The sequence below is a fragment of the Cetorhinus maximus genome, chromosome 20 (assembly GCF_964194155.1).
Source record: "Cetorhinus maximus chromosome 20, sCetMax3.hap1.1, whole genome shotgun sequence".
In the NCBI taxonomy this organism is placed as follows: domain Eukaryota; kingdom Metazoa; phylum Chordata; class Chondrichthyes; order Lamniformes; family Cetorhinidae; genus Cetorhinus; species Cetorhinus maximus.
This window is the reverse complement of record NC_135898.1, coordinates 53,395,300-53,421,179: the sequence shown is the minus strand read 5'-3', so window position 1 is coordinate 53,421,179 and position 25,880 is coordinate 53,395,300. Positions and strand designations below refer to the sequence as shown.

General features: G+C 43.4%; 1 protein-coding gene across 2 annotated transcripts in view; it reads right to left on the bottom strand.

The window, feature by feature from the left end:
* ablim1b (actin binding LIM protein 1b) overlaps positions 1-25,880 on the bottom strand; it is a 266,319-nt gene that overhangs the window by 148,594 nt on the left and 91,845 nt on the right. For both annotated transcript variants that reach the window (XR_013579734.1, XM_078564687.1), the window contains exons 3-4: positions 18,154-18,337; positions 14,464-14,573 (exon numbers count right to left, since the gene is read on the bottom strand). Coding sequence is in view for 1 of the 2 variants with exons in the window: in XM_078564687.1 (XP_078420813.1) it covers positions 14,464-14,573; positions 18,154-18,337 (294 nt within the window). In the remaining variant the exon portion in view is untranslated. The remainder of the gene's footprint in view (positions 1-14,463; positions 14,574-18,153; positions 18,338-25,880) is intronic.

Genomic DNA, 25,880 nt, shown 5'->3' with positions numbered 1-25,880 from the left:
ACCGGGGAGAGAGAGGACAAAACACAATGCGGGGGACCGGGGAGAGAGAGAGGACAAAACACAGTGCAGGGGATTGGGGAGCCCGTGGACAAAGCACGGTGCAGGAGACCGGGGAGAGAGAGAGGACAAAACACAGTGCAGGGGACCGGGGAGCGAGAGGACAAAACACAGTGCGGGAACCGGAGAGAGAGGGCAAAACACAATGCGGGGGACCGGGGAGAGAGAGAGGACAAAACACAGTGCGGGAACCGGGGAGAGAGAGGACAAAACACAGTGCGGGAACCGGGGAGAGAGAGGACAAAACACAGTGCGGGGAACCGGGGAGAGAGAGAGGACAAAACACAGTGCGGGAACCGGGGAGAGAGAGGACAAAACACAGTGCGGGAACCGGGGAGAGAGAGAGGACAAAACACAGTGCGGGAACCGGGGAGAGAGAGAGGACAAAACACGGTGCGGGGAACCGGGGAGAGAGAGAGGACAAAACACGGTGCGGGGAACCGGGGAGAGAGAGGACAAAACACGGTGCGGGGAACCGGGGAGAGAGAGAGGACAAAACACAGTGCGGGGAACCAGGGAGAGAGAGTGGACAAAATACAGTACAGGGTACAGGAAGAGAGTGGACAAAACACAGTACAGGGTACAGGAAGAGAATGGACAAAACACAGTACAGGGTACAGGAAGAGAGTGGACAAAACACAGTGCAGGGTACAAGGGGAGGGAGAGAGAGAGGGGGAACAAAGCACAGTGGAAGGGACTGAGGAGATAGATGACAGACCACAGCGCAGAGGATCAAGCACATCATCGTCATCAGCATCCTTCCATCAATGAAAGATGGTGGACACGCAACAAAAAATCTGTTTCAGATGGGGTGTCTTCATATGGCGCACCTTTGCTGATGGCTGAAGAGGCCAATCCTCGAGAGGCAGATTCTGCAACAAGTGTCACACACGAAACTGTTGAGTGTTCTTGTGGATTATTATTTTCAGTGTTAGCATCTGTTGCCAACTTGCTGTAGCCACAGGTCATTGTGGTAGTGAACGCCAGTCCACAGGAGGTTTTGCCATTTTCATTTTCATTGGAGCAGAATGGCATGGATAGTTGAGCAAAGAAAAACAGTATACTACTTAAAGGAGAGAGGAGTCTAAAGGATCAGGGTACAAGGGAAGTCTGAAGGAAAGTAGGGGAAAAGAGGGAAAGGCACAGCCCACAGAACATAGATGAAAAATGGAGGGAGAACTTTCTGGAAGAGAGCCTGGGGAGAGAAAGACATTCAGAAGATTGGAGAACGAGAGAGAAAACCAACAACTTGTGAAGATTGATGATGTGATGAGAAGCCCACAACAGTTTAAGAGAAACACACAGAATGATCAATGATAGAGTGATATATACAATGTTATTATTTGCAAGATACTGAACTTCATTTCCAGCCTGCTAAAGCAAGATAGTAACTCACCCCAGGGTGTTTCTGAGTGAGATTTTTCACTCCGAACACTATTAGTTTTTCATGCAATTTAAGTTAATCTTGCTGTTTATTGAAATAATCTATCAAGACAGTGTGAAATGTTAGCCTATTCATCTAAAGCTAAAGAATAGCTTCTTTTTATAACTAATGTGCAGATTAACAAAAGAATGTCTTTTTCACAGCTATTAACTTAATAAACAACTGTGAAACAATATATTTAAAAGGGTTTGTCTTTGCCTGTTCAGTGCACAGTATTCTCTAATAAAATGATTGATAAGTTTGAATACATCTTGTATACACATTAAATATTAATTCCATGAATAATGCATGCTTGGTAGCAGTGTTTCTTTCTTCTCTTTTATGTATGATGGTGATGCATTCAACTAAATTTGCTTTTCATTTGCAGGGTAGTATTCTGGTGTCAATGATCTGCTTAACGTGAGGCACATTAAAATTTACCTTTGCATGTGGATTACAGCATAAAGCCCCTCCACTTGTCATGTCTGCAATCTAACCTGTAAATGTTTGATGTGCTGCACTCCACAAATTGATCACGCCTTTGGAGCTAAGGAAACCAGTTTGTCCCACAACAGCTTGTGCAGGAATGTTAGGATGCCTGCTGGCAGTCTGTTGAACCATCCCATCAATAGGGAACCATTCCCATGTACCATCACTCACAAGTGACTGCATGAACAGCATTTTTACCCGACCGCTGATGTCCTGAGTTTTCTATTTTAAAGCAGTTCCTCTCCAGGGGCTAGCACTTCAATCATATACTTTATGTTCCATTTGTCTGTTTGGCAAACTGCCACTATTCTGAAAAAAATATTCCCTGCATTTACTTCATGAAGAATGGGTCTAATTCTGTGAGAAAGAAATAAGTCTTTGTCAAAACAATGAAGTCAAAATGACTCCAAAGAACATTTCAGGGAACAGAACCTGTAATACAATTGACTGCTCAGCTACAGGGAGGGGGTGGAAAGGAAGCAGCCACGTTTTGTGTACTTTTCCAGTTGCTGTGTTTTCAGCTATGTGTTTATCTCTGCATTTTAGTGAGGAGAGAGCATATTGGCTGAGAAATTAGTTTGCACTTAAGTTCCAGCGGGAAGTGGGCAGTGCACCTGGAACACACGCCCAAAGACTTTGCCTTAAGGCTTGGTCCAAATTAGGCCTTAGGCCTAAAAAAACTGCCAAGCAGTGGACGCCAATGGGATGTCCAAATGGGGTCTTTGCAAAACCGACTGGCAAGGAGGCCGAGCAGGTGGGTAGGTACTGGGATGGGTGGGGAGCCAAATGGGAGATGATGATCCCAGGCCTGTTTATGAAGCTAGGAAGGACACTTCAGCTACACAGGTTAAGGTGCTTAATTGGGGGAAGGCTAATTATAACAATATTAGGCAGGAACTGAGGAATCTAGACTGGAGGCGGATGTTTGAGGGCAAATCAACAACTGACATGTGGGGGGCTTTCAAACGTCAGTTGATAAGAATTCAGGACCGGCATGTTCCTGCTAGGATGAAGGATAAGCATGACAAGTTTCAGGAATCTTGGATAACGAAGGATATTGTGAGATTAGTCAAAAAGAAAAGGGAAGCATTTGTAAGGGCTAGAAGGCTGGGAACAGATGAAGCCCATGGAGAATATAAAGAAAGTAGGAAGAAACTTAAGCAAGGAGACAGGAGGGCTAAAAGGGGTCATGAAAAGTCACTGGCAACCAGGATTAAGGAAAATCCCAAGGCCTTTTATACATATGTAAAAAGCAAGAGGGTAGCCAGGAAAAGGGTAGGCCCACTCAGGGACAGAGTGGGAATCTGTGTGTGGAGCCAGAAGAAATAGGAGAGATACTAAATGAATACTTCTCATCAGTATTCACCAAAGAGAAGGACTTAGCGGTCGATTTGTCTAGGGAAGAGTGTGTAGATAGCCTGGATCATGTTGAGGTCAAAAAAGAGGTGTTAGGCGTCTTGAAGAATATTAAGGTGGATAAGTCCCCAGGGCCAGATGGGATCTACCCCAGAGTACTGAGGGAGGCAAGGGAGGAGATTGCTGGGGTCTTGACAGAAATCTTTGTATCCTCACTGGCTACGGATGAGGTCCCAGAGGACTAGAGAATGGCCAATGTTGTTCCATTGTTTAAGAAGGGTAGCAGGGATAATCCATGAAATTACAGGCCGGTGAGCCTTACGTCAGTGGTAGGAAAATTATTGGAGAGGATTCTTCGTGACAGGATTTACTACCATTTGGAAGCAAATGGGCGTATTAGTGAGAGGTAGCATGGTTTTGTGAAGGGGAGGTCGTGTCTCACTAACTTGATCGAGTTTTTCGAGGAAGTGACAAAGATGATCGACGATGGAAGGGCAGTGGATGTTATCTACATGGATTTCAGTAAGGCCTTTGACAAGGTCCCTCATAGCAGACTGGTACAGGAGGTAAAGTCGCACAGGATCAGAGGTGAGCTGGAAAGATGGATACAGAATTGGCTTGGTCAAAGAAGACAGAGGGTAGCAGTGGAAGGGTGCTTTTTTGAATGGAGAGCTGTGACTAGTAGAGTTCTGCAGGGATCAGTGCTGGGACCTTTGCTGTTTGTAGTATACATAAATGATTTGGAGGAAAATGTAACTGGGCTAATTAGTAAGTTTGCAGATGACACTAAGGTTGGAGGAGTTGCAGATAGTGAAGAGGATTGTTAAAGGATACAACAGGATATAGATCGGTTGGAGACTTGGGCGGAGAAATGGCAGATGGAGATTAATCCGGACAAATGCGAGGTAATGCATTTTTGAAGGTCTAATACAGGCAGGGATTATACAATAAATGGCAGAACCCTTAAGTGCATTGACGGGCAGAGACAGGTCACTGAAAGTGGCAACGCAGGTGGATAAGGTAGTCAGGAAGGCATATGGCATGCTTGCCTTCATTGGCAGGGGTATTGAGTATAAAAGCTGGGAAGTCATGCTGCAGCTGTATAGAACCTTGGTTAGGCCACACTTGGAATATTGCGTGCATTTCTGGTCGCCACATTACCAGAAGGATATGGAGGCGTTGGAGAGGGTGCAGAGGAGGTTTACCAGGATGCTGCCTGGTCTGGAGGTTATTAGCTATGAGGAGAGGTTGGAGAAATTCGGATTGTTCTCACTAGAGCGACGGAGATTGAGGGGCGACTTGATAGAAGTTTACAAAATTATGAGTGGCATGGACAGAGTAGATAGTCAGAAGCTTTTTCCCAGGGTGGAAGAGTCAATTACTAGGGGACATAGATTTCAGGTGAGAGGAGAAAACTATAGAGGAGATGTGCGGGGCAAGTTTTTTACGCAGAGGGTAGTGAGTGTCTGGAATTCGCTGCCAGAAGAGGTGGTGGAAGCAGGTACAAAAGTGGTGTTTAAAAGACAGCTTGACAAATACATGAATAGGATGGGAATAGAGGGATACGGACCCCGGAAGTGCAAAATGCTTTAGTTCATGGGCATTATGATCGGCGCAGGCTTGGAGGGCCGAAGGGCCTGTTCCTGTGCTGTACTTTGCTTTGTTCTTTGTACACATTAAGGCGAGTAAAATAAAAAATTCCTACCTTTCCATCACCCCTAGCAGTCCCTTTAATTCTGATTAGATCGCAGTGGATTCGAAAAACTTGACTAGTACATTCATGAACCTGCTTCATACTGGCATCTGGACACTCAGAGGTCACCGGCTTCCAAATTAGCAGCAGCTTTAGTGGCGGGGTGGGGGGGGGAGGGTGGAGTTTGGACATGGAACACTGCTGCAAACAAAAAAAGTAACATGGGTGGAACTTTTCGGCACAATGAACAGTGCCTTTCCTTTATTAAAAGTAAGAGTAAGCCCCATGTTTGATAAATATTGCTAATAAGCAAATAACAGTATGGATGCAAAGCTATGCCTGCTTCTTTTAAAAGGTATAGTGTGTGCATAATGTATTGTATAATGAACTGAGGGGTGAACTGTAAACCTGTACAGCCAAGGACTAGACTACAGTAGGTACACAGGATACAGCTTGTGTAACACAAACAATGAGCTGAATTTTATGGGGCGGCTGACTGGTTGTCTACCATGGAGGGAAAAGCAGCCTTAACAAGCTGAGGGTTGGACTTCCACCCCTCACTCAAAGGAAGTCCCGCCCTCGAGAGCCATTGGCCAATCAGTACCAGCAACGCAAGAACTGAGTAGTGAGTGATGCTCGGACTGCAAGGAGTCCCCAGGATGAAGAGGATATGGCCACCGGAGAGAGGTAAGTCTGGGGTTTTGGACGGGGCGGGATCGGGGGGTCTAGGGAGCAGGATGAAGTGAGGGGGGCGGGGGGGAGGCAAGTTTTGAAGGCTAGGCAGGGAGGCACAAAGGAAGAATTCTAAGTTAGGGTGGGGTGCCCCCAATGCACACAGAGCACCCCCTCCCCTCAAAGGAAATAACCCCCTTCTTTCCCACCCTTTCACCAAGTTTGGTAAAAAAAAAACAGCCTGCCCATTCTGGACCACCTTCCACTGGCGGCAGAGGTGGACTTAGGCCCTTAAGTTCCCAATAACTGGTCTAAGGGCAGGTGGCCTCGGGGGCACAATTGCTCCCATATTATAGGGACTGAGTCTGGGATGGGCGGGAAGACTCTGGGCTGGCCACCCAACATATTTTACATGCCCCTCCACCCACCGAAAACACCTGGGGAAGGGGAGCAAAAATCCAGCCCAATGCTTCTGCCTTCAGTGTCTATAGTTGAAAACAGAACTGTGAGCGAGTGGGTCTGAACACAGGGGGCGATATCATCCCAGATTTGCACTAAGCACAGTAGCAGGTGGGAAAAAGGACATTTTATCTGCCGGCCACAATGGCAGCTTTTGTCCGTATTGTCCCATTCCCACCTCATTAATTTTCAGCCACAGGAAACACGCGGTCTCGCTGGTGGGTGGCCTCTGAGTCGCCACCACGCCAATACCTCACTGTTTTCTCACTCTGGCAGCCTACACAGTTCCAGTGAAGACATGGCCCTTAAAGCCAAGAAGAGTTCAGTAACCCATCACTGGAATGCCTTTTGGAGGCCCACCATGATGTCCTCCACCCCCGCTCTGGCCGCAGGAGGTCCGGCAATCTCACCACTCCGGCTTCGGAGGCGGTGGCAATGTTGGTCACTGCTAATGCTGCATACAAAAGGTTGGCCATCCAGTGCAGAAAGAGAATGAATGATCTCATCCGTGCCGTCAAGGTCAGGCGGCCATCACTCTAAACTCTCACACTCACAAGACCATCACACATTCACTGGCATCTCACTAACTAACAGCTTAAGGGACGCACCACTCAGTCTCTCACACACACCCTCACATCTCCATCTGGCCTCATCTGCTCTGGAGACTGCCTCCTCAGCCCTCACAATCTTGAGGCCACTTGCACAGATCAACATGTGCCCCCACACAGAACCTGAGATACCCTACTTCCCCAGTGCAGTCCTCGTTCTGCAGCCTCTTCCCTTGCCTGAGGCCATTTCTCCCCCTTCCCCAAGCAAGCCCTAGCCCTGCAGCTGTTGAAAAGCCACCCCCGTCTTATGGCTGGTTTGGTAGGTAGAGACCTGCCCATAAGCATCCCTAAAAGTGATGTGGTGCTGCCTGCAAAGCCTGGCGCTATGACCTCGAGTGCTGCCCGAAGCAAGGTAGACAAACCAACCTCGAAGTTCCGAGTGAAGTGCAGCTCTCCAGGTGCATGTTGCTTATACACAGTTGTGAAACACGTCACGTGCCTGGATGCAACATTTGTTCCAATTATGATGTTGCACTTCAATTGGTATCTTAAAAAAAATGTGAATCTATCAAAATATTCAGGTTATAAATTCTAATGTGTGGATGCATTTTACACAAATGGCATCCAGCCAAACCTTATTATTTCATATTCAGTGTGCCTGGACAGATCTGTCTAAGTGCAGCACCAAAATCACTATACACCACACATGAGCTCACTGAAAGATAGAGTGCCTCCCACTGCTAACTTGAATCACATGACATGGTGGGGGCAGGTGGCACAAGCCTTCCTTATAACATGCAAAGTACAATGTGTGATAAATTTTATGATGAGCGTTTTTAGTTATTTTGACCTTTTTGATAATTAAAGGGGAAGAAAAGCCAATGGGAGTTTTTTTTTTGTTCAATTACTCCCGCCGTCCAATTAAAAATAATAGACATGCCGTAATGTTAATGTCATTTTGTAGAAATGTCAACTTAATTGCCTCCTGGAAACTCGGTTCATTCTCATTACAAGCCCAAACCAATGACACCGCCACCCCCATAATGTGGGTCCTACAGATAGGAATAGGGGATGGGCAAGTGGGTGTGTTCAACTAACAGACTTGGGAGTTATTTGAAAGCTGACCAATACCAGAAAATCAGCTGGCCAATCAGCATCCCCTGCTACAAGTGTGATCTCCTAGGGTTGTGCAATTCTGGGTCAACTGTCGATCAATTGGTTCTGAATTTGAAAGGTTACTGTTGCCATTTGAAGCTTCTCTTTGTTACAAGGCTAACTTTAGAATGCTGAGTGTTGCATGCAGCCTAAAGTATGATCATTTTTTTCCACGATAATATCACAAATGACAGATACACATGGAACTCATTTTGATTGCTGAATGTTCTGCAAGTGTGCTTCTCTATCTGTTGAAACCCCATGTGCTAATAAAATTTGCTTACGAGTCGTAGAATAGTTACTGCACTGAAGGAGGCCATTTGGCCCATCATGTCCATGCTCACTCTTTGCAGGGGCAATTCATCTAGTCTCATGCCCCTACTATTTCTTATTTTTATTATTATGGGCTGCATTTTACAGGGAACAGTGGTCTCCATTCCTCTGGCTAAAAAGTCGGCGTGGAGCCCACCCAGGGGAAGTACAATATCCCACTGTCATTTAACAGTCAATTGGCCATTAAGAGGCTGGAGGTGGGATTTCTGCCCCTCAGGAACAGGAAGTCCCACCTCTGGGAGCTGCCAGCCAATCAGACGGCTGGCAACTTTGTGGTCCTAACAGTGTCAGGCGCAAGTGGTGGCCACTGCTGGGACTACAGGCAGTCCCAAGGGAGACCATCACTGGAACCAGACACCAGTAAGTGGGGAGGATTTCACTAGAGTCAGGTTGACAGACCCCAGCGAGGGGGGGGGGGTGGGTGACGAACCAGGTTTGAGAGGTTGGGGGGGTAAAGGAGGAAGTGTGATATTGGGGGCAGGGATGCCTCCGATGGGCACAGGGGATCTGCAAAGGAGATTTCCCCTTGCCCAACACCAGCCTGTGCAGCTGAGGCTGCTGGGCTTCCAACATTGGCCACTTAAGGTCATCAATAGTCTCAAGGACAGGCTGGTCACCCGACACCTCCATAGTCCTGGTTGGGGGTACATGGATGGGTAGGCAGCAGGAGAGCCACGCACTGGATTTTGTGACCCTCCCTCCCCTTCAAACCCGGTGGCAGGGGAATGTAAAATCCAGTCCTATGTGCGTTACGTTAACACTAATTAATTACAATGACAAGAAGAATGTGCAAAATGGAATACTCTTCAATGCTTTTATCATTGGATATTTGTTAAACAATGCTCCCCGTATCCTTTCTACAAAAGATCTTTTTCTGCCCTCTTTTCTGAAGACATAAACTCCCACTGGGATACAGTTCTGTGGACATTGGTTTGCCTCTGCCAGATCATCTAACTGACCATTTGTCATATGCAACATTAGATATGGAGTGTCAGTAGGATATTAAACACAGAAAGCATTACACTTTGAGCCCAATCCCATCCTCTCCCAGTATCTGCTTTCCTATAGAAGTCAGGACAATGACAAGAGATTGCTTTTTAATCATCTATTCATGTTGTTGTTGCTATGAATAATATTCTGTGTTGGCTCTTACCAAGACTCTAACATGATCTGAATTTTGTTTCCTAACACACGAAACAACTAGAAAGTAATAACAACAATTTTCACTATTTTCAATGTTGTTCCATTATTCACACAAAATGCACTGTTCCTGAAGTGACACAATGTGATACTAATATATTTCTCTGAAATTGATATTGCTGTTGCTTTACTGGAGAAGTTTACTGGTTGGATGATCCGAACGTCATGCACCAGTGTCCCACAGAGTCATAAAGACTGGTGATTGAAAGCTGCACATTGAATGCTGTAGAGAGAGAGAGAAAAAGAGAGAAAGCGAGAGATACTGAGATAGAAAGACAGAGAGGCAGAGAGGCGGAGGGGCAGACAGACTGAGTCATAAAGGTAGTGAGTGAGATTCATCTGTTAATGAGTGTATAAGATTTAGGCCATATAGGTCTACAATCACAATTGTTTTGGACAAGCTTTTTTTGTAGCAGATAGTCACATAGATACTGTGTGTTATCTGGCAAATGATTATTCCTGGGACGGTACTAAAACACATATATGATATTTTACATGTATGATATTTTCCATGTATAATACTTATGTTATGTAAATTGACTGCCATAATTCCCTACATTATAACAGTGATAGCAGTTCCAAAGTACCTCACTATCTGGGAAAAGTTTTGGAGTGTGCTTCGGATATGAAAGGTGTTATATAAATGTAAACTCTTTCTTGTAGTATTATGGAAAATTTAAGTTGTAACATTTCATATTTTCACCATTAAGGGGTGCAATTGCCTTTCCTTCATGCAGTGCAACTTCAGAATGATGTGAAATGGAAGTTTGAGTCAAAACTTATGTTCTGTTTGTGAACAGATCCCTCTGGAAACTTTTCTGGTGTAATATTGACAATTGTCAGTTGGCAACTATGCGCATACAGACTGGAAAAATATTTTAACCAATTTGATTAATAGAGTGAAGCTAATTCACAAAGAAGCGACATTATGGGCTTTTACCCTCACACATCTGTCTTGTCTTTCTCAAGAGTTAACTGCATAAAGGAAGCTCAAAGGTGTCCCCCAGCGGTGGTAAAAAAAATATGCAAAGCTATCAGCTACACTTCTCCATACCAGTGCATGCTCAAGAATTCTGGCCAGGGTGATTTTGGTAGTAGTAACCGAGATTGTGAAGCAGTCTTATCCTATATTTACAAATGGAGCTTGGCTGAACTTCTTGTATGTTGTGATGCAGAAGAGCACACTATTATAATACACAGGGAGATGGTGACATTATATCTGATTGTTTAGATTCTTTTGTTTATAAAAATATATACTGTTCTTTAAAATTATGCATCTTTGTTTTGTGAATATATAAATGAGGTCCTTTCTTCATTCTGTGAAACCACAAAGTTCCTAATGTATGCACAGCAATTCCAATGTATTTTCATTGTGATACCATACAACAAAATTGTCCATTAATTGTACAAGAACTTCTTTAGGAAAAGATAGCATGCACTTATAAATAACAGTAAATGCTGGAAACATTCAGCAGATCAGGCAGTATCTCTGAAGAGAGAAATAGAATTAATGCTTTATGTCAAAGGCCTTTCATCAAAAGTTCACAAGAGGTTATTGACTTGAAACATTAACTTGGTTCCTCTCAATAGATGCTGCCTCACCTGCTGAGTGTTTCCAGCATTTTCTGTTTTCATTTTAGAGATCCAGTATCCATGGGTATTTTGCTTTTTGTTTTAGAGTAGGCACTTTCTTCTGTTACAAAGAAAGGAACAGGAGCAAATTTTCTTGAAAAATTAACTAATGCAGCTAAAAATTAGATTTTGTTTACTAGAATTTTCAATATGGAATAGATATTCAGATAAAATTTTAGTACATGACCTTACCCTAAAGCCATCTGTCCCCAACAATGATTTAGTCATTCTGACTTTCATTTATTAGCCTTATCAATGTAAATTTTACATTGTAAGTTGTAAGTTTCTGGTTTGAATATGATTGATTTAGGTACAGTAGTGTCGGGATTATGCCATTGGGCTGCTAATCCAGAGGCCTGGATCAATGATTCAACAACAAGTTTAAAGAATTTAAATTCAGCTAATAAATCTGGACTAAAAAGCTAGTATCAGTAATGGTGACCATTTAATACTGCATGATTATAAAAATCCATCTGATTCACTAATATCTTCCAGGAAAATAAATCTTCCATTCTTATCCAGTCTGACCTACTTGTGGTTCCAGCAATGTAGTGACTCATAATTGCTCTCTGAAGTGGCCTAATAAACCACTCAGTTAAGGGCAATTAGGGATGGACAATAAATGCAGGCCTTGCCGGCGGGGAGGAAATTAGAAATTGACAACCCATTTCACTGTTGAATGTGGACTATAAGATTCTGTCCAAGGTCATCGCCAATCGGGTCAAGTCCACTCTGGAATTGGTGATCCACCCTGACCAGACCTGCACTGTGCCGGGCAGGAAGATCTCTGACAGCCTCGCGTTGCTCAGGGATACGATTGCCTATGTGCAGGACAAGGGTGTGGACACCTGCCTCATCAGCCTGGATCAGGAGAAGGCCTTTGACAGAATATCGCACACCTACCTACATGGTGGATGTGCTCTCCAAAATGGGGTTTGGGGAGGGAATTCGCAATTGGATCCAGCTGCTCTACACTAACATCAGTAGCGCAGTCTCAATCACTGGGTGGGAATCATAAAGCTTTCCTATTAAACCTGGAGTCAGGCAGGGCTGCCCTCTCTCCCCTGTTCTTTTTGTGTGTTGCATAGAACCGTTTGCTGAGTCCATCAGGAAGGATCCGGGCATAAGAGGAGTGACAATCCCAGGCAGTGGAGGCACTCAGGTCAAAGCCTCCCTGCACATGGACGATGTCGCTGTCTTCTGCTCGGATCCGCTGTCAGTGCGCAGACTGATCAACATCTGTGACCAGTTCGAACTAGCCTCGGGAGCCAAAGTAAATCGTGGGAAGAGCGAGGCCATGTTCTTTGGGAATTTGGCTGACCGATCCTTTGTCCCCTTCACCGTCAGGGCTGGAGGGACCGGGGCATGCGTTAGAAACTGGAAGGAGTGAGTGTCTATGGTGCAAAGAAAACTGGGCATGTGGGAGCGATGCTCCCTCTCCATTGTGGGTAAGAACCTGGTCATCAGGTGTGAGGCACTCTCACTGTTGCTGTACGTGACGTAGGTCTGACCCATTCCAGACTCCTGCACGATGGTGATCACCCGAGCCATCTTTCGCTTTATCTGGAGTTCGAAAATGGATCGTGTCCGCAGGGACGTGATGTACAAGCCTCTAGATGAAGGGGGAAAAAAACGTGCCCAACGTCGCCCTCATACTGATGTCCACCTTTGTGTGCAGCTGCATCAAGCTGTGCATAGACCCTCGGTACGCAAACACCAAGTGTAACTACGTGCTGAGGTTCTACCCGTCCCCGGTATTGCGAAGGAGGGGTCTGGCCACACTGCCGCTGAATGCTCCAAGTAGTTGGACCGTGCCGTATCACCTGTCCCTCGTGGAAAAATTTATGCAGAGAAACACCTTTGACCACAAGTCCATCAGGCAGTGGTCAGCACGTAACATCTCAGAGGCCCTGCAGGAAAAGGAGATGGTGGATCCTGTGGGATGGTTCCCCGAGCAGACTGTCAAAGTATTTGGCAGAATGCCTCATCACCAGAACTCTCCAACAAGCACCAAGACATAGTTTGGCTGGTGGTGAGAAAGGCCCTTGCCGTCAGATCCTTCCAACACGCCAGGAGTCTCACCCCCTCTGCACGTTGCCCTCGAGGTGGCTGTGGTGGGGACGAGACCGTTGTTCACCTCCTTGTGGATTGTGCCTTTGCAAAGAAGGTCTGGAGAGAGATGCAGTGGTTTCTGTCGAGGTTCATCCCAAGCAGTTCTGTGACACAGGACTCTGTGCTCTATGGGCTGTTCCCAGGGACACACACCGAGACAAACATCAACTGCAGCTGGAGGATCATCAACTTGGTGAAAGGCGTTCTTTGGTCTGCCCGAAACTTGTTGGTCTTCCAGTGCAAAGAGTTGTCCCCGACCGAGTGTTGCAGACTGGCACATTCCAAGGTCCAGGACTACGTGCTGAGGGACGCACTAAAGCTTGGGACAGCTGCCGCAAAGGCGCAATGGGGAAAGGTCGCTGTCTAAGACCTTTCTGCCACAGTGCACCGAGGGGCTGGGAACTGTTGAGAGCCCCTCGGGCTGCACAGCTCAAAATGAATGTAAGCATTGAATACTAATTGTATTATAATTGTATTGAAGCACCTCAGAGTGCAACATGATGTATGTTGACAACTCCAATACCATTGTCTGATTGTCTGCATTGACCATATTGAAATGATTGTAATATTCATTGATTGTATTAATGCACCTTGTGATACATGTGTAAAAGTTGAATCTGATTGTACTTTTGTGATTGTGATTTTGAAATGTTTTGGAATGTTCTTCCAGATATTTTATGATTAAAGGATATTTTTCAAAAAATAAAATAAAATAAATGCAGGCCTTGCCGGCAATGCCCACATTCTATGAATGAATAAAAAATAGGCATTCTAAACGCTTTATATATAATTGGTATCTAGTATTTACTTGTTGAGAAATTGTTTCAACAGGATTTCAAAAATAACAATTTGAAATTTTCCAGTATTTGGTGTTTATACAAGGTCAATTGGGGATGGGCAATAAATGCTGGCCGAGCCAGCGATGTCCACATCCCATAAACGAATTTTTAAAAAAAATACAAGGTCAGAAGTTCCAATAACTAGTATCTGGGACCAAAATCTACTGGTTAGTGAATGAATTCAATGACCAGGCAGCCATTTGTTCCCACTGATCTAAGCAGCATTTCCTAATCTTCCTGACTAAATTATGGATAAAGTACTGAAAAATCAAGCGAAACAATTATTAAATCACCACTGGTCAGCAAACACTAATCTTTTAACTCATGTACCTGGTACCACTGAGAATGAGGAATCTGTTCAGTTCATAGAGTGAAAGCTGAATATAAGTTACCAGGACAGCCAATGAATGTTGCATCTAACTGGCTGGAAGCATTGCCATGGATTTCCCATTGCTTTCTGAAGCTTTGGTGAAATTCTCCCCTATGTGTACTCACTGTTGCTACTGACAATTTCCTTGGGACTGGAAGACTTTGGCTGGGCACAGTGCTCACACAGACAGTCTTTTCCATTGAAAGTCACACGGTCCCCTGCTGGAAAAGGGCGCCTGGAAAACAGGAAGAAAAGGCATTGTTGTCAATTACTGAATAACAGCGTTCAGCTAAATAAAAAAGCAAAAAAATTGCTTCCTAAAGAATGTGCTATTAAACAGAAATAAAGACTTACATTTATATAACACCTTTTACATCCCCAGGACACCCCAAACTGTTTTGCAGCCAACGAAGTACTGTTGAACTGTTAAAACTGTTGTAAAATCAGAAATGTTGCAGCCAATATGTGCACAGCAAGCTCCCACCAACAGCAATAAGATATGTCAAATCATTGGTGGCATTGGTTGAGAGACATATCGGGCAGGGCACCAGGGAGACTCTTCTTCTAAATAATGCCATTGGATGTTTTGCAATGAGACCAGATGCAGCCTTGGTTTAACGTCCAATCCAAAAGATGGCAGCTCCAAGAGCACAGCACTCCCACAGCATTGCAATGGAAAGTCAGTCTAAACTTTGTGCTCAAGCCTCTGAGTGGAACTTGAACCTGCAACTTTTTTGGCTACCTACTGAGCCACAGTTGACATGACAATGAGCAAAATACATCGCCATTTACAATGACAAGGGGAGGTTCTGTACTGGTTTCCCAATATCGCAGCAAAGAAAGACAACTTTCTGTTATAACAGAGTCAGCTAAGGACTTTATTTCCCAATACTTTATTTCCCAATACGAGAGAAAGATGCTATACTGCAAATAAGGACAGGAGAACCTCACTATCACCATTGTAGGTAAGAACAAAAAGTTAATTCATTGATCTTTTTAAGTTGGACAATGAGACTATAATGAAACAATTAGAATTTTTTAAAAAATGGTACTGTAAAAATTTGAACTGCTTGCTGAAAATTTATGATGGGGGCTTGATTTCAATTAAAAACAACAGGTGCAATGAACTGATGTACCACAAGTCTACTGATTTATATTATCGAATAAAACTGACTTTTCCTAATGTACACAGATGAACCTAGGGCAGCACGCCCACCCTCTCCCCATTTGAAGCCCTGAGGTTAAGAGCCGCTTCCCACCCCGCTGCAGTTTTGAGGCTGGCAAAAGGAGGTCAGGGATGGGGAAGAGGAAGCACGGCAGGTAAGCCTGCTTGGGCCACAGGCAGGAAAGGAGGGGGGTGCTTCCATCATTGACCTCCTTTCCCAATCGCCTCCCCCCACCCATCTCCCCAAAGTCTGCCCCCTCACCCCCGAGACCCCCGGATTTACCTTTGTCCTGGGCTCCCCTGCACTTAGAATCTGGGGACAGCCTGTAGTCGTAGCAGCGGCCAATCCTGGTGGCACTGCTGGGACTACAGAGCTTCCAGCCAATCAGATTTGCCGGCAGCTCTCTGGTACGTCTCCAGCCAATTAACACTCCGAGGAGCATTAAATGGCTGCAGGGCTACCGACATCGGCGGCGATAAATTCCCCCTTGACTTTTTTGGTGGCAGGACAGGGAAACTTCAACATCTGAAATATCCAGCCCATGCAGTTTACTATAGCAAGTTCCACTGTGATTGGGAAACTAAATTTGTGAATCTTGCTGCATATTTGGAGTCTGATAATATTGTATTGAGCATTCTAGATACCAACTGTATATAAATCAACAACTTGAAAGTTAGTGTTGCATATAATCAATTACTTAGTTCCATGATTGCAATTTAGGTTAAAAAAACATGTTTTATCGGTATGATTTGTTTTAATAGAGCATAAAAACCTCGGGGCAGAATTTTGTTCTTGTCAGCTGGCTCGGAGAGATGGGCAGGAACGGTCAGAAAGCCGACCACTGCCCACGATCAGGGCTGGACCGCGATTTCATGCTGGTGGGCCAATTAAGGCCCGCCCGGCGTGAAACGGGTGCTTCAGTGCTCAGTGGTACCTGTGTGGGGTGGAGAAGGGGGAGGAGGGCAACAGCGCAAGTTTGTGCATGTATGCGGGTGCACGCTGGAAAAGCTCCCTGAGGCACAGAGCTGCCTCATGGAGATGAAGATATGAAAAATTAAAAATAAAGATTTTTAAAATGTTATAAAACATGTCCCCTCATGTGACTCCGTCAGATGAGCAGGGACATGTTATTCATGAAATGTTAAAAGTTTTATTTTAGTTTTATTTGCTGTTGGAAACCTCATCCCGCCCGTGGATGAGGTTTCCTAAAAAACGCAAAGGCCGCTTAGCCTTTACGCCTGCCCGCCAACCATAAGGTTGGATGGGCAGTGAAAAATTTCTTTCAACTATAACTTTAATGGCCTTTTAATTGCCGGAAGACATGCTGTTAACTCCTGCACAATCCTCCCGACCGAAATATCGCGTGAGTGCGCGATGACATCGGGACACTCGTCCAACATCATCGCACGTCATTTTATGCTCGTTTGGGTCGGGCGCGCATCCGCCCAACGAGTGTTATATTCTGGCCCAGGTGTGTGCAGTTCATATACCAGATGGACAGCAGTTGTAGATTATATGCATACACACTCAGAAGAGTGACAGAGCTTCAAATATATTGCCTGGTTCAACATGTACTAATGGGTAAGTTACATATTCTTTACTGACCAGCTAAATCCAACTGATTTTAACTTATGTCATATCCCACCCAAAGCCAGTGAAAAGAGGCAGCTAGTCAGTGAGGGGGAGGTGTGAGACAGTAGAATGTTGGGCAGTGGATGGTCCCCATCAGGGATCGCAGGAACAGTCCCCTGTATCCAGCTAGGTGGCTGGGAAGAGGTTCAGGGCGACCTCACAGCCAGGAGCCCGGGGAGGGGAGGCCTATATTTTCCTTGGGTCCACAGGGAACATCGCAAAAAGGAAACTGGGTTATCTTTCCAGCCTTTTTCTGCCCTGGCTCCTCCTCCTGCTAGATGGCCTGTTGCTAAAATCAGAAACCCACAGGAAGGCAGCAAGTAATTCCCACTGATGATTTTAATTGCCCATCAACTCAGTTTCTGCCTGGCATTTTTGAATATTCCATTACAGACAGGGCATTAGAGAGCTGTGGATGCTGTATCATTGAATGTATTCAAAGCTGAGTTAGACAGATTTTTGATCTATGAGGGAATCGAAGGTTACGGGGGACAGGCAGGAAAGTGGAATTGAGGCCACCACCAGATCAGTCATGATCTTATTGAATGGAAGAGCAAGCTTGATATGCTGAATGGCATATCCTGCTATTTCTTACAATCCTATGAACTGTTGATAGAGTAAATAGGGATATCAATTCTGTTTGAACAGTCAGTGACTGAAGACCATCAATTTAACATTATTACCAAGAGTGAGGAGAGAAGTTGGGAGAAATTTTCTCATGCAGTGTTTTGTTAGAACATGGAATGCCTTGCCACAGGGAACAGTTGAGATTGCATCTTGAAGGAAAATTTGGATAACTATTTGAAACAAAGCGAAACAGGGCAATGGGAAGACAATAGGGCAGTGTGACTTGTTTCAGATTACTCTAGGACAGAACTGGCATGTTGGCCAAATGGTCTGTTTCTGTGCTGTAAACCTCCATGGCATCATAGTTCTAAGTAACAAGAATATTTCAGAATGAAAAACTCTGAGATTTGCAGTTTTTTCCATTTTTTCAAGTATCGTATGTAGTCTTACTTGCACATGGAGCAAACAAAGCATTTAGGATGGTAGGTCTTCCCCAGTGCTGTGACTACCTCCCCCTCCACGAACTCTCCACAGCCCTGGCAACGAGTTCCATACAGCCGCTGGTAGTCCAGGGTACAAAGGTAATCACTGTTCTTCATGAAAAATCCACCTTTGGCCAAGTCACAGCCACAAACTGCAAAGCAAATGCAAATAAAATGGATGTTAAATGAATGATCTTTAAGCCAGCAACTTCAAAAGAAACAAACCTGCATATGGGGCTCCAGTACGTAATATGCCAGTCATAGTTCTGCACCCGAGGTTGACTCCAGCCTAAAGAAAGTGATGAAACATCCTCTCACTGATAGCTGAGAGAAAGCTGTACACCACAAAACAACCTAAAATTCAATCAATGTGTAGTTATTCTCGTATTTGAGATTCTCAAGGTTACAAAATAACCTGCAGCCCTTAATGACATACCTACGTGGAATAGACCGCTAGAGAAGACTGTTGATTTTGGGATTAATTGGCCTATTTATAAAGGCAGCTTGATCGATATCTGTTCAGAAGGGGAATCAACAGTTATACATATACTAAGAGTACTGCTTTTCCCGATGTGAAATTCCTTATGTAGCCATAACAATATCACATGCTATGCCAATACCTTACTAATTAACAGTCAGATAAGGCAGGTTTTACTGGAGAGCGAAGCAAGTTTTACTGCCAATTAATGCTGTTACTCATTTTCTCATTCAGCTCTCATTTAAAGAATGGTATAAGTGAGGGTGAGGAATGAGTTTGCTTTACTTCGGGTTTCAGAATTGTTCACCATATAAGTTATTGATAAACAGAGTAAGCATTATTCAGCAACGATTATACATTTAAATATTAAATATTGAGCCATTTTACTGTAATGCCAGTGTAACACTTGAGTATGTCTTTCAGTTAAAAAAGTATTTATGGAATTCTGGCAGAAATACCATTGGCTGCATTTCCCAAATGCTGAATTGCCTTTTATCTTGACAGATGCTGGCTGACCTGTTGTATATTTCCAGCATTTTTTGATACAGATTCAGAGGACTGGACTGACTGAATCTCAAATGACGTACAAGTGATGGTCTGTTTTATTCTAAACTAATTCACTGGTTTATGAAAATAAATCTCATGTTTAAAAACTATTAAATAAACCTAACAGGAAAGCGGAGGATTCTTTCTGTTAACAATGAATAATTAGTCATATAAAAGCATGTTACAAAATTCATTTTCATCACAGATGATACAATAATATATTTTTTAAATCAGTTGTAACATTAGATTTAGAAATATGTGTCTTAAATGCTTAAGATTGGTTTTATTCCACAGTAGATTCTTGTTTTATCTTGCTGAGGTTTTTTCTGATGTCACATCAATGCAAGTTACTTTAAATGGTAACAGTGTATCAAGAGAGGGGCCCACTTTTCCTCACCCAATGATGCCATGAATAATAATCAATCAGTAGGTTTCAGGCAGGAAGCGGTCGTGACTTTATAAGATTAAGCAAACATATCAAGATAGTATTCTTTCTAAGTCCACTGGCCTCAATACTGTATTCGTTTAATTGTATTGAATGTCAATTTTACTAAATTTTCATATTTATTCTCAATAAATCAACCTGCCTTTAGAATTGTACAATACTGTTATAGTTTTAAAATAATGCCTCCTTCCTCAGAGAATGCCATTAGAAGAACCTGTTCAATGTACCTACACGAAATAGAAGACGCAGAAGACAATGTTGAAGGACACGGAGCCTAATCCTTGGTACATACTTCCAATATGGGCTTCTTAGGATATTTCTGCTTTTGCTTTAGTTGTGTTGGCATCATAGACCCAATTTCTACTAACATTTATATGGGTAGCGCTAGCTAAACCAGGCCTGATCTGCTGAAATGATAGACCTGATAATGAAAACTTTTAAATGGAAATAGTCTAAAGATGAACCATGAATATTTCAAGTGATAGGGCTGTGACTATTTCCTTTTGCAGCTTGTTCCATTGTGGGACTGTCCTTGGGAAAAAAGATTGTTAATGCACTATCTTGGAAACAAATGGTCTTTGTAGTTTGTGTGGATGGCTTTTGTCATTGCCCGAGGGCACCAAGTACTTGTTTCTGTCAATTCCCACCAGTCCATTCCATATTTTATAAAACACGATCAGTCTATTTTTTCCCTTCTTTGCTGTAGTGATTCCCATTCCAAATCTTTGATCAAGGATGTGACGCGTATTTCCTATACTGATTCATGGAGAGTCATGCAGCGCTTCTTTGGATCACTTCAGTCTTGTTTATATCTCTCGCCATTTAAGGATCCCACTTACAACTTGCATACTCCAGGAATGGACAAATATATGTTTGGTTAAGCTATAACTCTGATACTTTTGCTGCAGTACCAAAGATTCCTTCTCAGAAATCCAAGAACCCTGTTTGCTTTGGATGCTATCTCTGCTGAATGTGGAATCCCCATTGAAGAAAGTTTTTAAGATGAACCTCCAGGTATAGTTGTATATCCACCTGTTGCAGAATTTAGAGGGATTAGGCGTTGCAAGGGTTAAATGGCTCTCAACTTTTTGTTTGAATTGCTCTTCCTCAAAATCCATAGCTCTCAGACTCAGGATTACATATGATCATAAATGTCCTTGACAAAAATTAATTGTTATTGCTAAGAGAGAGCCAAGAACTGTGTCTACAGCAATTTCTCTTATCTCTCCTGGCTGTGGAAATGCACCATTTTTGGTAATTTGTTGAAATATAATCTAATATAATCCCATTTTACTATTGTTCAGTACTAAACTTTGCTCAATTGTAATTTAATATTAAGTTTGCTTGCGCACAGTTTTCTCTTTTTAGGTCTTTTATTAGAACTAGTGAAGAGAATGATGTTTAATTTAGGATAGCTTTACAGTTAGAACTCTTGTCTTCAGGTTTCTTGGATTGTGTCACTGATGGTGCAAACAGAAAAGGCAGAGAAGGGAGGCCTGGGCCTGGACACAGAACTTGCTGTACCTAAGAATGGATGGAGTTTTCCATACTTCTGTTTTTTGGGGTACATCCTTGAGGCAAGGGGAGATGGATTGGGCCATTCTCAGTGTAGAGGGCCAAGCAGGACATCAGACAAGTGTACAAATATATGCAAGTAAGTGGTATAAAGAAAGGGGCCTCCTTCTACACAAGGATGTATAGAGTAATGTAATTCTCAGTTGTTCTTTGTAAACAGCTACTCAGGTACTGTATTGTATAAATTCTCATTTATGCATAAATAAAATCATAACTGCTACCAAGATGGAGTCAGCTGTGAATTTTTGGGTAGAGAGTCTAAAACACTACACAATATGTGTTGAGATTTAGGCAGAATCTTCCAAAAATCGGAATTCTGGCTTATTTTGGCTCATTTCTGTCTGTAAAATATTATTATAGTGACTGCTATTAATATGTTGCTGGGTGCAAATAATCATCATTCATACTTGGAAAATAGATATAAAACTGAAAATGCTGGAAATATGAAATAAAGGAAGAACTTGCATTTATATAGCACCCTTCATGACCTCAAGGTGGCCCAAAGCACTTTGCAGCCTACAAAGTACTAAAAATGGTGCTAGAAATCTGTAACAGATTAGTCAACATTTGAAAGAGAAAAGTTGAATAAATTCTGCTCCAAGCCGACTAAGGAAAACATTAACTTTTCTTTTTGAGAAGCTGACAGACTTGCTGTATGTTTTCAGCATTTACCGTTCTGGTTACACACAGACCTACAGTGTGTTATTGATGTGACAGCCCCAACATTGCATGTTATGGGTAGCTTCATCCTGATTCTCATTAATGAAAGTTCCACTGCCCTTGGCCATCTGACGTACCAGTCATCAAATGTAATGGCCCTAATATCCTCTTTTTACTAGTGGTTAGAAAGTCTGGCAAACATTAGTTGAAGCAAATTATGAACATGGACATTATACTCAATTATTATTTTCATTCTAACAAAACTCTCACATTTGGGCTTCACAAACTCTAGTTTGAAACAACCTTTATACAGGGCTTTATTAAACTATGTTTCCATGGTTACAGTGAAGATCCAAAGGCTAATCATGAATATATGTTTATACATATATCAACTGGTTAGCCTTTAACTCAGATTAGGTTTACTTAGCACTTCTAACTCACCTGGATTATCCTTTTGTTCACTGAAGGTCAGCTGGGAAATTTCCACCCAGAGACTTTTTATTTTAAAGATACTGATTCCAGCCTTGGTCAAAATCCTGAAATCTCTCCCTAACAGCACTGTGGTCATACCATCGTCACTGCGTCAGTTCAAAAAGGTGGTTTATCACCACCTTTTCAAGGGCTATTAGGGATTGGCAATAAATGCTGACCATGCCAACGATGCCTAAATCCTGCAAATAAATTTTAAAATCCTCCCTCCTCACTTTGCCAGGTGCAGCACTGGCAGAACAATTCTAGCGTGCACTCAGTGTCCAGGCTACCACAACATCATGTAGCTGAATTCGCCCACCATCCAACCCCCCTCCCCCACACCACAACTCCCCCAGGCACTATAGGAACTTGCTCCAGGAATCGGGGAAAGAATCGGATGCACAAATCCAGGCCTCAGAGGCAGACCTGGCTGCGAATCTGAGCGCTTTTTGGCTACAGTTGAAAACAGCAACCAGAAGGTGTCAAGGTTCAAAGATCAGCTGGATCCCTGAAAAGGAAAGTGAAGGACCTGCTGACCCGTGCAGTAACAAGTTCATCAATTTCACCAGGGCAGGAAAGGTAACATACCAGACACTCTATCTTATCCTCCTTGCCCAGCATAATCTTCACCCACTTAAAGCAACACTTAAACAACTCGACTTTGACAAAGCACTCTGGTTAAGGAGCTGGGTGGGCTCTATCTTGGCAAATTACACTATAGTTCACCAGCTACTCTAGTACCCCAGAAACTACTTTCATGCACAACCCCAAAACCACTTCCTCAACCTTAATAGGCTGATACCCCCCACATCATTTACTTCAGCTGGTACACCCACTTCAAATGCTAGCCTTTTCTTCACATATTCAATCTTCCTGCAGGGCAAAATGATGTACAATGCCTATCAGAGGAGAGACCACCATAGCATTTTCCTCTTGTCATGAGAGATGCCAAGGTTGGTAGCATATTGCCAGCATCAGGTTAATGACAAAATACCTAAATCACTGCGCTAGAATTTGGTGAAGTGCCACACAGAAACAACCTTCCCTCATCTTCCCTGACTCATTAATCCCAGAGAGTAAGGCTCTCTGTGAGGATCTTTGGTAACACATAGCTGGTTCCTGCTTCTCTATTTGGCAGTTTCCAGCTCATTCACCATGTTAATTGCCTCTCAACAATGGAATATCATTTCCTCCCTCCTCTATCTTTTCACTCTAATGAGCAGCTTGATTATATTTAAGTTTAAGGTCTGAAAAAACAAAGTCAACAAGCAGAATGTTCAGCAGATTTTCCACTTTCCCGATGCTCTGAAACCTGCTGCACGTTTCCAGGAGTTTCTCATTCTATTAATATTTTCAGCATTTGTATTTTGTCCCCTTTTATACAAAGGGCTGAACAATTGGAGCCAATATTATCAAAATAATTGAAGCAAACGTCACCAGATTTCTTTCCACATTTTTCTGTAAAACAAGGTACCGTCTAAAACCAATCAACGTCAATCTCTAGTGAAGATTAAATACTCAAGCTGACTTTCCAATTTAATGTTCTACAGGCCAACAGATAAAAATGGCAGCTGATGTCTTTCGCATTTCTGTAGAATATCTACAGGAAGTGTGATGATGAGGGAGATATTTTCATATCTAACCAATATAGGATAGTTTTCTTTCTTTAGTCTTGTCTAACTGAATGAAATAGGTCTGAATTTGTTGCGCGCAATTAAGCCCATTCCACACAACAGAATGCTGTTGAGGAATGAACGTTGAAAAACTTTCCACCAGCTGAGATACTGGAGACAAAACCTTCACTGGGAGAACAGTTGACACAGTATCCCATCGTCCAGTTGTGTGACATACATCGTGAAGAAAAATGCAATTGTTAGTGATGATGCTCTCCTAATCTCATCTTCCATCAAACACTAATTAGCCTTACATGTTGGACTGAAAAATAATGTCATGCAGAACAATTCACCTCATTCTTGGGAAACAAAACAGGAGAAATAATGTCAAAAGCTTCATTCAAATATGCATTCATGATTTCTGCAGACAATTCAGTTGGAATGCAAGTGCTGAATCTCCTGTGCATCTTTATGTCACGTGTACGGGGTTACAAAACCATGTAGCAAATAAATGCAACCACTGAATCCTCAATATTATAACAAAATGTTTTAAGAACAGCACACAGATTTTTTGGGGGGAAGTTTTGTCTTCTCCTTGATCCCACTTTACATTTGAAATAGGGAAGATAGTGAAACCAAACTCCTCATTCCCACCATCTTCCCACAACAAGCCAAGCAGCAATCAGCAATAGTACTGAAGATTTGTGCTCCAGAACTAACTGCGCCCCGAGCCAAACTGTTCTAGTCGAGCTACAACACTGGCATCTACCCAGAAATATGACAAATTGCCCAGTCTTATTCACAAAAAGCAGGACAAATCCAACCCAGCCAACTCGTGCCCCAGCAGTCTACTCTCGATCATTAACAAAGCGATGGAAGGGGTCGTCAACAGTGCCATCAAGCGGCACTGACTCAGCAATGACCTGCTCACAACACTCAGTTTGGGTTCCACATGGGCCATTCAGCTCCTGACCTCATTACAGCCTTGGTCCAAACATGAACAAAAGGCTGAACTCAAGAGGCAAGGTGAAAGTGACTGACCCTGACATCAAGGTAGCATTTGACCGAGGGTGGGATCAAGGAGCCCTAGCAAAACTGGAGTCAATTGGAATCAGGGGGAAATCTCTCCACTGGTTCGAGTCATACTTAGCACAAAGGAAGATGGATAATGTTGTTGGAGGGCAATCAGCTCAATCTTGGGACAACACCACAGGGTTCTTCCATCATTGGGTCAGAAATGGGGATGTTCGCTGATAATTGCACAATGTTCAGCACCATTCGCGATTCCTCATATACTAAAGCAGTCCGTGTCCAATTGCAGCAAGACCTGGACAACATTCAGGCTTGGGCTGATAAGTGGCAAGTAGCTTTCACACCACACAAGTGCCAGGCAATGACCATCTCCAACAGAGGAGAATCTAACCATTGCCCCATGGCACTCAATAGCATTACCATCGCTGAATCTCCCATTATCAACATCCTGGGGATTACCATTGACCAGAAATTGAAATGGACCAATTATATAAATACTGTGGCTAAAAGAAGTCAGAGGCTGGGAATTCTGCAATGAGTAACTCATCTCCTGACTCCGCAAAGCCTGTCCACCATCTCAAGGCTCAAGTTAGGAGTGTGATGGAACACTCTCCATTTGCCTGGATAAGTGCAGCTACGAAGCTTGACACCATTCAGGACAAAGCAGTCCACTTGATTGGCATCCCATCCATCATCTTAAACATTCATTCCCTCCACCACTGACACACAGTGGTAACAGTTGTACCATCTACAAGAAACACGACAGCAACTCACCAAGGCTCCTTCGGCAGCACCTTCCAAACCTGCAACCTCTACCACCGAGAAGGACGAGGGCAGGAACTCACTTCCTAACAGCACTGTAGGTGTACCCACAC